This window comes from Photinus pyralis, unplaced genomic scaffold (assembly GCF_008802855.1).
Source record: "Photinus pyralis isolate 1611_PpyrPB1 unplaced genomic scaffold, Ppyr1.3 Ppyr1.4_LG2, whole genome shotgun sequence".
In the NCBI taxonomy this organism is placed as follows: domain Eukaryota; kingdom Metazoa; phylum Arthropoda; class Insecta; order Coleoptera; family Lampyridae; genus Photinus; species Photinus pyralis.
In genome coordinates, this window is record NW_022170403.1 from 24,935,937 (window position 1) to 24,952,051 (window position 16,115).

Sequence of the window (16,115 nt, forward strand, 5' to 3'; positions counted from 1 at the left end):
CAAAATTTGAAAATATTAGCTCTCTTAAAAGGGGGAAAATCAAAAAATTGTCAATTTCAGAATGGCTCTACTTTTTTTAGTGAAGAGAAATACAGAAAAATATTTATTGTAACAGTTTCTTTATGATTGTTGGACCATCTTGTATATTTTAACCCTGGAATACTTATTACATTCTTTTTGCAAAAATAGGACACGCCAATATTCGAACATAGATTGTAGTGATTCAAAAAAGATTTGAAAAAAATTGAAAAAATAGTCCAAATGATACAAAAAATACAAAAAAAATTTTTTTGAATTAAAAATTTTAAAAAAAATCTTATGAGTCTTTCAAACAATGCTGAATTTTTTAGTGTTATATTTTTGAAAAAAATTAATATATTACCTTTTTATATTAATATATACAGGGCATTCCATTATAATAACAAATGAGGTTAAGTCGAGGGGTAAGTTAAGGTTTTTTTTACCCGACCCCGTAAGTTTTGAATATGACCTAGAATAAGACCTTCGAGAAAGAGCATAAAATTTAATAATAATAATAATAATAATAATACTTTCAGGTTCCAATATCCCGACGGCCAAAGGTCTGCAGTACCCATTTCCGAGTCATCCCCCGCTTCAAACTGTGATCAGTGCACCATCGACCCCTCCGGTACAAACGCCGCAGCCATTACCACCGACGTCCACTTCGCGAGTTAGCAGCCATGGCGACAATAGACTCAAGTTATGTGCTAATAATAGTTCAAGTGGTGATAGTAGGACTTCTTCTAAATTGAGTGTAAATCGTAGTAGTTTAGCGGTAACAAATTCGACACAAAGTAACAGTAGTAAAAATGGTGTCAACATTCCTGTAAATCCAAGTGACAATGCTACCGTTAGTTCAAATGCGGATACGAAAGTGAAAAGTGCGCGTGATAAAGTGGCTAATCGTAGGGATTCGACTAGTAGTGGCGGGTCGCCTAGAGGTGAAATTAGGAATAGACGAAATAGTGAGAGTAGTAGTGGACGTAGAAGCGATGTAGGTGATAAACAAAGTGACAATTGTGATACTGCGTGCGATAGAAAGTCGGACGAAAAGGAAAAGGGCGAACTGCAGAGGATAGAGAACGAGAGGTTAGAAAAGGAGCGGTTGGAGAAAGAGATTTTGGAAAGGGAACGTTTAGAGCAAGAAAGATTGGAGAAGGAGCGGTTAGAGAAAGAGCGGTTGGAGCGGGAGCGAATCGAGAAAGAGCGACTGGAGAAAGAGCGCGCCGAAAAGGAGAGGTTAGAGAAGGAGAAGGTCGAGAAAGAAAGGCTGGAGCGCGAGTTCCAACGCGAGCGAGAGGAAAAAGAGCGAAAAGAAAGAGAGGAGCGTGAAAAGCGAGAAAGGGAGGAGCAGGAGAGAATAGAGCGCGAGAAAAAAGAAAGGCGGGAGAAGGAGGAGCGAGAAAGGCGAGAGCGGGAAGAAAGAGAAAGGAAGGAAAAAGAAGAACAGGAGCGGATGGAACGGGAGCGGAAGCGAGAGGAAGAGCGAAAACACAAAGAAGACAATCACGAAAAGCGGCGAGACGAACATCGGCATCGCGATAATCACGGCGACTCCAAGCATAAAGACACCACCGAAAGAAATACCAAAGAATCTAGAACAAAAGATACCAGCAACGAATTGTCCAGAAAAGATACGATCGATTCCAAAAATAACCACGAGAACAAAAACAACCACGAAAGTAGGGAAATCCGACGGGACGAGAAAAGCAAGCATCATCAAGACCGAGACTCTGAAAAGAAGAGGGACAGTTGCAAGGAAAACAGAGAGAACAATTTACACGACAAAATCGTTAACATTGTCAATGAGGTTAAAGAAAACAGCAAACCGATAGAAAGTCGACATTTTTCCATTGATATCGAGAAAAGCAAAGTCGACATCGGCAGAAGAAAAGAAAGGAACAACAGTTTACCTGCCAACCTCGGCTCCAAAAGACGATTAAGTTCTCAAGACTCATTTGAAGGAATAGACGAAATTAAAAAGATAAAGTTAAGTCAGGACCATCGGAAGATATCGGATCGGAGAGACTCGAAGGATATTAGAAGTGACGAAAAAGTTAAGGTGAAACATAAAAACAACATAGCCAAAATCATAGAAGATAAATTGAGACACGAGAAGCTTAACAGCGTAAAGGAAGTCAAAGATCGAGACAAGGAGGAGAAGCACAAACATAAGCAAAAAACAGACAAGCAAAAATCGAAAGAGAAGATCCGAGAGAAAGATTCCCCCATTTCGAAAGTTCCAAGTAAAGACTCGTCGATCGACAAGGATTTTTTGGCGAGGCTCGATTTGCAGTCGACCGAAGATTCCGAGAGGATGCGACAAAGGAAAGAGTCGAAAGAGAAGCGCAAGCAGGAGACCGTCGAGTTGGAGGAGCGCAAAAGCGAGGAACATCGCAAAACCGAGGATAGGAAAAAGGAAAAGCGAGCGTCGACCGAGAGAAAAAGTCGCGATGAGAATCCGTGCTCGAAGTCCGAGGAGAAGAAAAACTCCAAGAAGGAGCGCATCAGGAAGGTGACGAGTTCGGATGCGGCAACCGACTCGGATGAGCCGAAGAAACAACCACATTCCATATTCGATATTGTCGATGACGAGCCCGCGTACATTTCGATGTACGATAAGGTTAAAGCCCGAAGTTGTAAGAACATGCAAAAGCAAGAAGAAGAGAAGCGCCAAGAGAAGCTTAAGGCGAAATTCAACCAGCTCAAGCAAAGCCGAGCGAAGCGGGAGGAGAAGAAACGGTCGACGTCTTGGGACGAGGATTCTGACTCCGAGCACGAGAGGCGCGAGCACACGAAGAGCGAGAAAAGTCGCAAAAGTTCCAAGGCGCTGATCACAAGTTCCGATGACGACACCGTCAGTAGCAGGAGTAAACAACGCAAAAAACGAGACTTGTACACTGATTCCGACTCGGATAAACACAGACCGAGCAAAATCGATCACGTGGAAACCAGCGAAGATGAGACCGTGAAGAGTAAAAAGTCGTCGAAATCGCGAATTGCCAGCGACAGCTCTGGTGATGACTTTAAAACGTTGAGGGATTACAAGATGAAATCGCAGATTTATTCCGATAGCGAGCTGGATAACCTCTTCATAGATCTCGAGGAGAAATCGCATAAGAAGGTGAAGGACGAGGATAAGTACATTAAGAAAGAGAAACGGAATAAGCAAGAGTTAACCAGCGAGCAGATTAGCGTGCAGATTTTCGGCGAATCTCCCATACCCGAGACAAAATCTGAAAGCGCCTACGACAACTCGCGAATCTTCGGCGACGTGTCCTCGGCCGAAGAGACTCACGAAACCAAAAAGGAGAAGAGCGACACGCACAGGAAACGGAAAAAGAAGCAAAAGCGACAGAAGCACTCGCTTACAAGCGAAGACGATACGAAGCTGGAGTTGACCGTCGAGTTGATCAAAGACGAAAGTATAGAAAGAATGAAGAACTCCGAGAAGAAAAGGCAACATAGCAAAAAGGACAAGAAGAAAGATAAGTGCAAGGACGAAACGAAGCACAAGGATAAATCGCGAAAGTCGAAGAAATCCAAGTCTGAGCTTGGCAAGTCCGATACGAAACGCGATGGGAAAATGGAGAATATATTTGGCTCGTTCTCGGACGATTCTGAGCACGGCGGCAAAGATCCGGAGAGGTCCGATCACTCGTTTTTGGACCGATTCGGAGATGACAAGTTGCAAATGTACCCCAGCGATTCTGATAGTATATCTCACATTGAAAAGGAGCTTCACAAGTCCGAGCAACGCAAAGAGGAGCATAAAAAGAGGAAAGAAAAGAGGAGGCGCGAGAAGGAAAAACGTATGCGAGAGGAAGAAATTAACGAAAACAGCATGGATTACATCGACATGGGCAAACAGCTGGAGGCCAATATTAAAGATGACAGCGATGACATTCTTGATACCACGACAACCAGTGTAAAAAGCGAGCAAGAGGAACGGAACGAAGACTCGTTTAGATTTACGGATGGTGACGAAATTTCAGAAGTGAAAGTGGAGGTGGATCGAAAGGAGGTGAGAGAGAAAAAGAAGAAACGGAAGAAGAGCAAGGAAGAAAAGCACAAACACCACCATCACCATCACGATAAAAACAAGCTGAAATCGCCGGAAATTAAAAAGGAGTTCGAGTTAAGCGCCGAAGTTGTCGACGAAAAGCCGAGCTTGTCAAGTCCGAGTTTGCCGAGTATTTTAGAATTATCGAGTCCGCCTTTGAACAAACCAAGTTCGCCAGTAAGCGCCGAGATCTCGCCGCCCAAAGAGAAGAAGCGCGACAAGCTCATTCCCGGTTTCGGTTCGGAAATTGACGAGAAAGTGCACGAGACCGCGATCAAATCGATATCCGAGTTTAAGTCGCCCAAGCCCGAAGTGAGCGGTGAGGTTACGGAGGAGCCGGTGAAAGTCGAGAAGGCGGAAGCGGCCGAGGAGAAACCGCGCGTCGTGATCTCGCAGGAGGAGACCGAGGACGCGGTCGCCGCGCTTCTCGGCGAGAGTTTCGGCGGTAACGAGTATGCCGGTTGTTATTCGGATGATCAGCAAAATTTGGACAGTAGCGAGCAGGATACGAACGTGCCCGAGGTTAACATCGCCGAGGACCTGGAGGAGATGCGCCAGGCCGTTCAAAGTCTCAACTCGAGCGATTTGGAAATTAAGCCCGACACTCCGCAAAGCGAGAACGATCTTCAGATAGACACCGATACCGAAGAGCCGGAGGAGACACCGGTGCGCTACGATCAACCGCCGAAAACGCCCGATTTGGTTGATGCGGCGCCGCACGTGCCGAAAACTCCCGATTTGCCGAGCAGTTACTATCGTGACAATCAGAAAGCGACAACTCTCGTGATTAAAGCTACAAGTCTGAGTAGTCCGCCGTCGTTAACTCCGATCAAGCCTATGGTTCTTCCGCAATTGAAAGCTGAGAGCAAGCCGGTTTTGGAAGCTCCCGCCGTGGTGTCCAAACCGACTGCGCAGGAGATCAAGCCCGAGGAACCGAAAGTTGAACGTAAGCCCGTTGAAGTGGAAGTTCCCTCGCTCAACGCAATTAAAACGGCACCATTCACTACGCGCCCTTTTACTCAGCCAGTTATAACGCTCTCCGAGAAGCCGCAAGTACCTGCGGTTACGGTTCAATCAAAACCGGAACCGTTGCAAAGTTTCGTGGACGCAAAAGTGTTTTCTCCAACAATTCCAGCAGTGAAGCAACCACCGATTGCGATTCCGTACAGTACTACAATCCATCTGCAGTACAGTTCTGCGCCAAAACCAAGTTCTACAGTGGCCACGCCGGCGCCAACAACCACAATCTCGTTTAACCGTCTACCGATTACCCCGGTGATGATGACCAAATCGTTTCAACAAACAGTGTCGCTACCACAGCCAATCACTGCGAAATCAGACTTTCTCGGGAGCGCAACGGACCAACAACACAAGGGAATTCATCAGACGCCCCAGCCGCCGTCTCCGTACATTTTAAATTCTCAGTCTCGGATGCTTGTGCAAACCATTCCAAGGACGCCTCCTTCTCATGCAGCTCCAAAACCGATACCATCTGTCACCTACACTCCTTACTCGTACACGCCGCCTGTTGTCTCCAAAGAAGTAGTGCCCGATAATCCTAAACCTCTACCAGAATTGCCAAGATTAATACCGTCATCCTATCCCACGACATATACGCCAACTCCCCACGTTCCACCAGCAACGATATCACCACAAGTCACTGTGCCTCCGAAACCGGTCGAAGTTAAACCGGTTATACAGGAGACGCCGGCATTGGCCAGTTTGTCCTCTTGCACTCCCCCTGTAACGGTTGCGCAACCGCAACCCCCCAGCAACACCGAAGAGGCGAAACCTGAGCCCAAAAAGGAGCCAGAACCACCTCCTCTACCCAAAGCAGAAATCGAGGAAAAGCATCCAGTTGAAAAGCAAGAGATTGTAGAAACGCCCCAGGTGGAACCGCCCCAGGATAAACCGGAAATCAAACTGGAAGCAAAGGCCGAGTCGGCGGAGCCCGAGACCAAGGTGGAATTGGAGACGATATCCGTGATTAAGAAAATCGAAAGGTTCGACGACGACAAGGGGGAGACGGAAAGTGTCGAGTCCGACGTCAGTAAAGAGCGGACGGATCTCGCTAGTAAAGATGACGGTTTGGATTCCAAGGAGGATAGTGACTACTGGTCCGCGAAGGAGGTGAATATCGACTCGGTGATACAGAAAGTGGAAGCTCTCTGTTCGGCCGACGAGTTATCCGATCGCAGCAGCGAGATTGGTAAGGACGACTGGTTCGAGCACGACATGAAAACGTCCGAAGAGGCTAAGACGGAAATACCCGAAGAGAGCAAGGTCGAGAATTCCAGTGACGAATTGAAAATGGTCATTTCCGAGGTTACCGAGGAGGAGGAGCACTCCGAGGAGAAAGAGATGCCGATTCGTGGCGGGCGAAGGGGAGGAAGGGCGCGCGGGCGTAAGACCAGAGGCGCCGATCGTGGTGGCGTGCAAACCCGACGGACCAAGGTGATAAAAGACGAAGTTGTACCTTCCAACCCCACCTCCATCGTAGTGTCGAAGAGAGGCGGTCGAGGTGGACGGTGTAAAAACGAAAGGAAGACCCTAAAATGCGAGCTGGAGAACTCCGATATTTACGAGTTTCGAGATGATACAGACGAAAATAAGGACCGTCCCAGATTAATTTTAACAATAAAGTCACCAGTTACTCCGACGCCGAACAGCGCAGCCGTCACGCCAGCTGCGGTGGTCAAGGAGGTGGTGGCGGCGAAAGAAAGTGTGTCACCGAAACCTGTGGAGACTAAGGAAGAGTTCGTTTCGCCGACCAACACGCGAAAGTCCAGGCGGTTGCAGGAACGGGACGTGTCCAGAAATACAGTCGATGATACGATCGAAGACGTCATAAGAAATACCGTCGTCACGAGAGCGGCGGGGCCAGTGGCGACGCCATTGCAAATGAGGAGATCCGCGAGGCAGACTGCCAGCAAAGTTATACAAGAAAGTCCGAGGAAATCACCGCGTGGTGCGGCGCGACGAAAGGACCGACGCGCGTCGGACACCACCGACGACTCTTGCGAAGAAAAATCCGTAAAACCTGAAACACCAAGCGATGTGGAGGTAGCAAAACCACCTACTACCGTGCCAATGAAAGGGCCAGTCGAGGAGGAAAAGGTGGAGTTGCCCAAGGAGAAACCACACGAGGGATTAAAAGCGGCAATGCTGCGGAGGGTAAAGGGTGAAATGAACCAGCAGGAACCCATGACCTTAATCGATCCTGTGACAGGTCTTTTAACACCAATGAGAGAGTGCGAGGAAGGAAGATACATTCCAATTTCGGGCACTAATCAGTTGCAGGCCGCCGCATTGAAACTGGCGAAATTACCCGCAACACAACCACCCGTAACCCAACCGTCGTCCATTGTTAAACCCTTGGAGGCGGTTGCCCAGTCGGTTATTACAACATCACCGGTCATCCAACAGCAAAAGCCGCCACAATCTCTGAAAGCCCACGTGCTTCAATCGCAAGTGACCAGGGTGGTTGTGTCTCAACCCCAAGTTCAAAAACTGGTCAGCTCAGCGCCGGCAGTAAGCCAACCCAGCTACATCGGGAAGCCGAATGTTCCAATTAGTCAGCATCTGAATATCAGCGTATCGTCTCCGAGCCTATCCCCGGCACACATTTCACCAAGACCGAGCCCTCAGCCGAACATAACCAAGTCGATGCACGCGCTTCCACCCGGTTTAAAGGTGATACAACAACCAGCACCCCCCTCGCCCAACCAACCAGCGGTGCCCCCACACAAACAGCAGCACATTCTACAGCCGGTCAACAAGCAACAACCCCAAGTAACAATCTCAAAAGGTCACCACGTGCCGGTCGCGCTTTCAAACACCAACCAACAAATCGTCAACACCCAACTGGCGCACATGAAGCAAATCGTCGGAAAGGGCCCGGTCATCAAACCTCACGGCTTACACCCTCAACCTCAAATACTGACCGGCGCCGTTGCTAGCCCGCCTCTGAAGCACCACGCCAACCCGCAGCAGATACCCGGCGCGAACACCGGCCGGCTAATTCAAGGCTCGGCGTCGGTACCGAGCGCAAGCGCGAAGGGAAGCATGGAGCCGCCCAAGGTGGAGGTCTCGATGGGTGGCTGCGTTATGGTTCCTCACCCATCTTCGTCACCTCAAGGACAGCAGAGGCACGTTTTGCAGACTGGGTTGCCGATCACCGCGTTCGAGGCCAGCCTGGTAAGCGACTTTAATGTTACGCATGTCGTTTCTTTTGGCTTTTTCGATTTCTTTGTCCCACTTTTGAGTACTTGCAAACATAGTGTAAAAATCAAGGGAAAAATCAAAATTATCTAATGCTCGCGAAATTGCCTGCTCGTTTGCAAAATTTTCAAAATATTCAATTCCAAATTCGTTGCACGTTTAAAAAGTTGCATATACCTTTGACACTTCCATAATGTTTGACATGGCTCAAAACATTTCCAACATTTCTAAAAATTTTGAGCGATGGGAATTTAACGCGGGCTATTTTGGGTGTTTTGCCCTAAAGTGTCTGAGGCAATTTCATTTCAGGGCAAAAAATCTTTTTTAAAAACTATTTCACCTAATACCCGAGATTGACACCTGGATCGATCACGTTGTGACGATTTTCAAACTACATATAGAAAGAAGCGCATAATTCGCTCTTACAGATGTTACAGGTCCATTTTTAGTTTAGTTTTGTTTTATTTATTTTGATTTTTAGGTTTGGAATTTGTTTATTTTGTTTTGATTTTCATCACATAGGCGTGCCTATTTTCTTAAATTTCTTCTTTCGATTTCTTCGCTTCTTTGGACTTTTGCTCTCTTCTTACAATTGTAATTTTCGAAGCTTATGTGTACTATTTTATTCCATGTTACGCCTCTGGTCCGCTTCCAGTGCCATCTATTGTCAGTTCTTGTAAACTACGCTATTCTTTCCCGCTCTTTTCAAAAATCTATTCTTCTTTTCCCGCTAACTTTTTATGTTCCTTAATTATTGGTATTACTGTTCGTTTTTTTCAAAATCTTCTACGTTTTCGTTTCCGTTTTGGTTAATTGTCAATTCTATGGTGTGCTTGTGAGGTGCGGAATTTTTGCAGCCGCTTTTGATTTTGAATCTTCGTCTTCGTCGCCAGAACTTAGCTGTTCTGGCTCCTGAAGTTGTCCAGCAGTTGTTCGGCGGACTTGGCGGTTGTAGACCAGTGGCTAAATACGAGGAAGATTAAGAATAGGAATGCGGGTAGAAGGGAACAAGGAAAAAGAAATTTGAGGGTATCGAAAGAAGATTGAAGACTGAAGACGGACGACTGTAGATTGAAGACGGACGACTGAAGACTGGAGACGGACGACTGAAGACTGAAGATGGACGAAGACGAAGATTTCTTAGTAGTGGATAGGTACGTATAACAAGTATAGACAAGAAATAACTAAAACTACAAGGCCCTAGAACAAAAACCCAACACAACTACTACTACAACAACTAAAACTATCACAAAAAGGCTACTTACGAGATGGTGTGGGCCTTAACGTAGAGACAATATATAGATATGTATGCTCAATTAAATTGGTGGACTGTGAAATAACGCTCGGATCCTAAGAGACAATGAAGAAATAGAAAAGGATACAGAACAAAAATATTACACAAGGGTTGAAATCCGGCGAGCAAGGGTAACATATATATATTGGTTGTAGGTAAGTTCACAAATACAAATGCGCTTCCTCTTCCACTCTTAATCCCCAAAATAGGGTTTTCAAGGAAGAAATACCAATTCCTTGCAATGAGTAGAGACTTTATGACAAGGGTAGAAATCCCAAAATTATCGGATAAAAGCGGCTGCAAAAATTCCGCACCTCACAAGCACACCATAGAATTGACAATTGACCAAAACGGAAACGAAAACGTAGAAGATTTTGAAAAAAAAACGAACAGTAATACCAATAATTAAGGAACATAAAAAGTTAGCGGGAAAAGAAGAATAGATTTTTGAAAAGAGCGGGAAAGAATAGCGTAGTTTACAAGAACTGACAATAGATGGCACTGGAAGCGGACCAGAGGCGTAACATGGAATAAAATAGTACACATAAGCTTCGAAAATTAGAAAAGTGAAACAGTAAGGAAAGAAAAAGCGTTTAAAATCAAAACAAACAAATTCCAAACCTAAAAATCAAAATAAATAAAACAAAACTAAACTAAAAATGGACCTGTAACACAGAATAGGTCAGTTGCATAATAAGTGACTGCAGCGATTTTTCGGAGGGGTGGGGGGGGGGGGCAAAATTTTATGGTAAGGGCGAAAGAAACTTTTTCTGCACGTATTTGCTGCTGAATCTACACGAGTTGAATCAGTATAATACGAAATAATATTGATCATTGACCCCCCTCCTTACCCCTCCTTAAAGTGTTGTTCATATCATCAGCTCAGTAATCAGAATGAGGGGGGGAGGTAATCATCAAAGATACAGTTAAAATTTATATTTAAGTACACTGAATGTAAAACGCGATCACTTTGACATTTTGAAAAAAGGACAAAATTACAAGCCCCCCCCCCCTCAATTTTTGTGTCCCCAAATTTGACTATTTTTTACACTATGCTGCTTGTAACTTGTATGCCAGAAGTGCATTCAATTACTAACGATCTCTTGTTACTAACAAGCAGCACGGAGAGAGGAACGTTTATAATCGCAGCCGGAGTCCACCGCCGGCTCATCAAAATTCACCATCGCCACAGGTGATTTCCTTTACTTCTCTACTTTTCTTCAAAACTAATCGCCTATCGTTGTTCAATCGTGATGCGTAATCCGTTCCTCTTTTCAATCTAGGGCGAAGCGATGACGCACTTCCCGCCCGGTTCCGTCAAGCTGCGCGCTCCCCACGACTTACTTCCTGCGCACTACATGCACCCGCAGCACGTGATGTACCAGCAGTACCTGCGCCAGTCGTACCACATGCCAAGGTAAGTGTTCCGCTCGCGTTAGGCGTGCTCGTCTAACCTCAACGATTTTAGTAGGTCGCCATTGGTGACTGGAAACGTTGAAAAGGCCGGCGATGGGCAAGAAGGAGAGGAGGCACCTGTCGAGCTGAGAAGGCCGGGCTCGGTCGGTTTAGCTTTGACCGGTCGTTCGCCGGCAGTTCCACTAAGCTTACAGTCGCCTCACGATCGGACTACAGGTACGCCATCTTACCACCTAACTTCGTTTAACCCCCCACTTGCAGATTCTCCGCAACTCGGACAAGTGTACAACATGCACAACTCTCGGTTGCACTACCACCCGGGTCGCTACTACGAGCAAGCAACCGAACCGCCTCCCGCCCATCGTCCTTTAACTAGTCATAGCTCTCTAGCAGCGTTAGGAAACGATCGTCCATTAAGTCACATAGGTTCGCTAAACACGCCGGATAGGCCGCTCGGCAGCCATCTTCCGCCCGAGAGATCGTTGAGCAGTCACCTCCCGCAGGAGCGAACGTTAGCCACTAGTCATATTACAACATTGGGAGTACCCGACCGACCTATCTCCACGCATATTCCGCCGGAGAGACCCCTGTCGTCGAGCCACGGTTTTCCGCTGGGCACGGGCCTGGGAGCTGCCGGTAATTTAATGGGGGCGGTCGCCAGGCACGTCGGCGCCGAGGCTCCCGCTAGTCAACGGGGACTTCAGGCGGCGACTCCGCCGCACGCTAGTCAAGTACCGCCGCAAGCCGAAAGTCTCCTGATGCTCCTCAAGGTAATCTCGCACATTCTCTTCGTTTTACCCGTCTAACGTTCTGTCCGTAGCAATATCCGTGCATGTGGCAGGGACTTCTGGCGCTGAAGAACGACCAGGCCGCTGTACAGATGTACTTTGTTTCCGGCAACGATCAGGTTGCCAAATGCAGTCTGCCGAAGAATACGGACGGCTCGACGCCACCGCTACGCATCTTCCAAAGGATGCGGTTGGAGCCGCCGCAAGTAGAGGGCGTTGCGAGAAAAATGCAGGTATGTTATAATTGGATTCTTTATCTCACTTCAAAAACACGTTCATTTCGTTCTTGAAATGTTTTGTGAGCAATGAAAAGAAGCAAAAATCATTGCCATGTAAGGAACGGGATAAGCATCACTGGCGCGTTTTTGTACAGGGCTATCAAGAAAGAACCGGGTACCGGTCTACTCTCCTATCGTGATCATGAATCCAGAGATCTCTTTAAAACCACGTTAATTTCGTTCTTGAAACGTTTTGTGGGCATTGAAACGAAAAAAAATCATTGCCATGTAAGGTACCGGATAAGCATCATTTTTTGCGCAAAAATTTGTAGCCGGTTAAAGTTTTGTAATGATATTTTTGTGACCTGAGCATTGAAGTTCCATTGAATATCTTTGCTCGTATCAGTCTTTTGCTATGGTAAGGAAGCTTAGTGGCAGGATAAACCGTCAAGACTCTCAAGGTTACAAAATTACTAGTCCAGGTCAGGGGCGGACTGGGTACTTAAGGGCCAGGTGGAATTGCATAGGTTACGGGCCATTAAAGTATTAGTGTAGTAATGAAGGTGGCGGGGGGGGGGGGGGGTTAGCTCTGAGATGCACCACAAAAACAGTGCTCCTTTCTCGAAAATCAATTACCATACAGTTTTTTTTAAATTGCAGCTGATAATTAAAAGTAACAAAATATACAATCCACACGAGGTGCGTCGCCTATCATTGTATTTCAGCACTTTCATGCTACGACAAAAAATGATAAATTCATTGTAAAACACTTCAATTAAAACAGTTTTTTTTAACAACCTAATATCAACCCCAATTAGAGAAACGTGTTAATAATTTATGAATAGTGCAAGAAACTAAATACAGCACATACTTATAAATTTCCAACGGGCCATTATGATCTACAGGCCAGGTGGCAACCCCCCCCCCCCCCCCCGGTCAGTTATTTAGATATTTGGCATAGAGCAAGAAAGCTAGTTAATATGATCTATAGCAGGAATAGAATTTGGAGCTTTCTAGAGAGCGCCAGAGAGTTCTGAAGATAGGTACACAGGAACGTTTTGGAACTCTTAGGCTCTGGAATCTGAAAAGGATCGAAAAATTCCGAAAAGAGTTTTAGAAGTCGCTTCCATGCTTTTAACCGGAGCATAGTCTAGGCTTTCCATAGGCTTCTAGGTCTTTTTCAGAACGTTCAAGCCGGTAGAAAGCATTTCACGTCCTAGGCGCTTCCAGATTATTGTATCGTCCCCCTAGCACTCTTTAAACGTTTACCTCTGTGAAGAATCGATAATGTTTGAGAAAAGGCCTAAAACTCATTGGAAAGAATCTACACTGTTCTGAGACTACTCATTAGATAAGTTCTAACTTACAGGATTTTGGGGAGTACTTGCCCTTAGAACAGCATAGGAAGGCGACCGCTTTGAAAAGGGTCTAAAGCGTCACCAAAGCTGTACACATAACGGAAGGCTCTGGAAAGCCTTCAAGACCCTAGTTTTTACAAACTTGTGTTGATTTTCTAGTAGGGCAGATAAATGCCAGAAAATGCTTGAATCGTTCAGATGATGATACAAGCATGAAACTTGGTATGAATGCTCCTATAAGGGTTTGTTTTGCGTGAAAACGGTGGGCACTTAAAAAATTCAAGATGGCCGCCGTTTTCCATAATGGCGGCACTGAACAAGTATTATTAGTGGCATGTTAAACCGGCGGCCATTTTGAATTTTTTATTGGCCAGCTTTTCCATATCAAACAATACCCTACGTTGGCACTAATGGGTAGGTGTTTGAGCATGATTTTGAAATAATTCCTACTCCTGAATGGGGATATCCGTTTGATAGATGTAAATCACCCATTAAAACTGGTCCTTAATTTTACCAAATGACATGCTCCTCTCTTTCTGGTTAAGTTGGTAGCGGATTGCGTGGGGGAAACTGCAAAACACATTGCAGAGGAATTAATCTTTTGCTCTTAGTGTTTAGTTAACGTATGCAAGATCAGAGCATGAATTTGATTGGTCTGAATTTCCAGATGGAGAACGAACACTGCATGCTGCTAGCGCTACCATGTGGGCACGATCACATGGACGTCCTAAAACAGTCCACTAACCTATCCACCGGTTTCATAACTTACCTTCAACAAAAGCAGGCGGCGGGGATCATCAACGTAGCCGCCCCCGGCACCACTCAACCGGTACGCCCCCTAAAACCTTCCCGATCACGTTTAACTAACCTAAAAATCTTTCAGCCCGCGTACGTCGTTCACATCTTTCCATCCTGCGATTTCGTGAACGAGAACCTAAGAAGAATTGCACCCAACTTACTGGAGAGGGTATCCGATATTGCACATCTACTAATAGTTATAACCACCGTGTGATAGCACGCTAACGACACGAAGAAGATCTTTAAATTCATTTAAAAACAAAAAAATGTTAGATTTGAAAGTGTAAATGTTGCTTACTTGTGTATATCTATTATCTAAACGTTGCCCTACTTGACTCGGTCACGTGACGAAATCGCGTCCACGATTTTGTCAATTTGTTCTCGAAATATGAAGCTAACGTAAAAACAAAATTACTTAATATTTAAAATTTCACTGTGATTTCTTGACAAAAGTAGTTAACGTTAAACTATTATAAAATTATAAAGTATAAAAAATACACTACCTACCTATAAGAGATCTCATGAATGAAATTAGTTATTTAGATATTTAATATTATTCAGAAGATTTTTATTTTTTCTAATTATCTTGTGAATGATTTCCACGTTTCAAACGCGCCTGCTCGTCTATCGCAGATACGTTTTAAATGTCGATATATAATAGAGTTTAGATTATTTTATTTTTCGTTTCTGTTATCTTGGGGTTACATTATTAGTGCGTTTTCTAGTTTGTTAATTTTTATTTTGTAATGACGCTTAATTTTTGAAATGATTTCACACTTTTTATCGCCTTTCTTTTTCTTTTTATTTTGTGCGTTGTTTTTAATCGATTTTGTTTTTAAAGTAAACAGTGTGGAATTGTCGGCAGGTTTTATTATTCGAAAAATGTAACCCTCGGATAACAATAAAAGGTAAATTAAACGTTACCCGTTAGTTGGCAAATATGGTATCTAAATAAGAGCATATAGACATAATATATAAATATGTAGCATACAAAGTATAAAAAGAATCAATCATTTTTTAATTACCTTGTAATATAAATGTGAATACAGGTTTAGTTTGTTACTTTTAAGCTTTCTTTAGTTATGAAGATGTTCTGTACAGTGTATTTAGATGTAAGTATTTAGGTTAGGTAACGTTACAAATAATTAGGGAACATTGTGATGTCTATATATTACTGTAAATTTTGTACATAACTAAATAATGTGTATTGTGAGTAAACATTATTACAACTATTACATCATAATTTATCTTTAATCTTTTATAGTTAGCCTTTACCAGTCCCTTGGATTATTTCACAGTTTTAAACTGATCGTCATCGGCCTTGCTGTTGCTAAACCGTACTAACCATTGGGAATATTTTAAACGAATTGTAGTGTTTGGCGCATGTGTAGTGTGAATCCAGACCAATGCAACATGGAACTGCCACAATAACAACCAAAAGGCCCCAAATTAAAAAAGTTAGATTCTGCGCATTACTAGGTTCATTGGTTTTGTCTCACAATTTTCAAGCATCAGCAGGTTGAGCGCCACCCAAGCCTAACTGTTTCCTATCACAAGTTCACATACTGTTAATATTGATACCCACGCCTGCTCATTTCTCAAATCGATTGAAACAACTAACGAAACTAAAGTATAATAAAGGCTCCTCTGTAGTCAATCCACCATATTTAAAAACAAGGTACGAAGAATCGCACATGATTTTCAGTAGGGGAATTTTTTGCCACTCGGCTCGTATTTGGAAACCAGACTTTAGATTCGGCTCAAATGAAGTAGCACTGATCCTTGAACTCTTAGAAATCGATTGGCGAAGGTTTGACAGACAGACGGACAAAACCGTCACATAAGGGGAATTTTTTCTTTCGAAAAAAGGCCAAATGTTCTTATAAAATGTTGCTTTTGTAGTTGAAGTCAATCAAATTGTCAAAAGTTTTCTTCTTT

At 44.4% G+C, this 16,115-nt stretch overlaps 1 protein-coding gene across 5 annotated transcripts in view; it reads left to right on the plus strand.

Annotated features, from left to right (window-relative positions):
- The window catches only part of LOC116164771 (protein split ends), a 114,993-nt gene extending 100,245 nt beyond the window's left edge, over positions 1-14,748 (plus strand). For 4 of the 5 annotated variants that reach the window (XM_031478993.1, XM_031478994.1, XM_031478996.1 and 1 more), the window contains 8 exons: positions 558-8,281; positions 10,720-10,791; positions 10,883-11,016; positions 11,068-11,231; positions 11,277-11,785; positions 11,836-12,036; positions 14,047-14,208; positions 14,263-14,748. In XM_031478993.1, the coding sequence (XP_031334853.1) occupies positions 558-8,281; positions 10,720-10,791; positions 10,883-11,016; positions 11,068-11,231; positions 11,277-11,785; positions 11,836-12,036; positions 14,047-14,208; positions 14,263-14,391 (9,095 nt within the window). In that variant the 3' untranslated portion in view covers positions 14,392-14,748. The remainder of the gene's footprint in view (positions 1-557; positions 8,282-10,719; positions 10,792-10,882; positions 11,017-11,067; positions 11,232-11,276; positions 11,786-11,835; positions 12,037-14,046; positions 14,209-14,262) is intronic. The other variant, XM_031478995.1, reaches the window with a different exon arrangement.
- Positions 14,749-16,115: the final 1,367 nt, after the last annotated feature.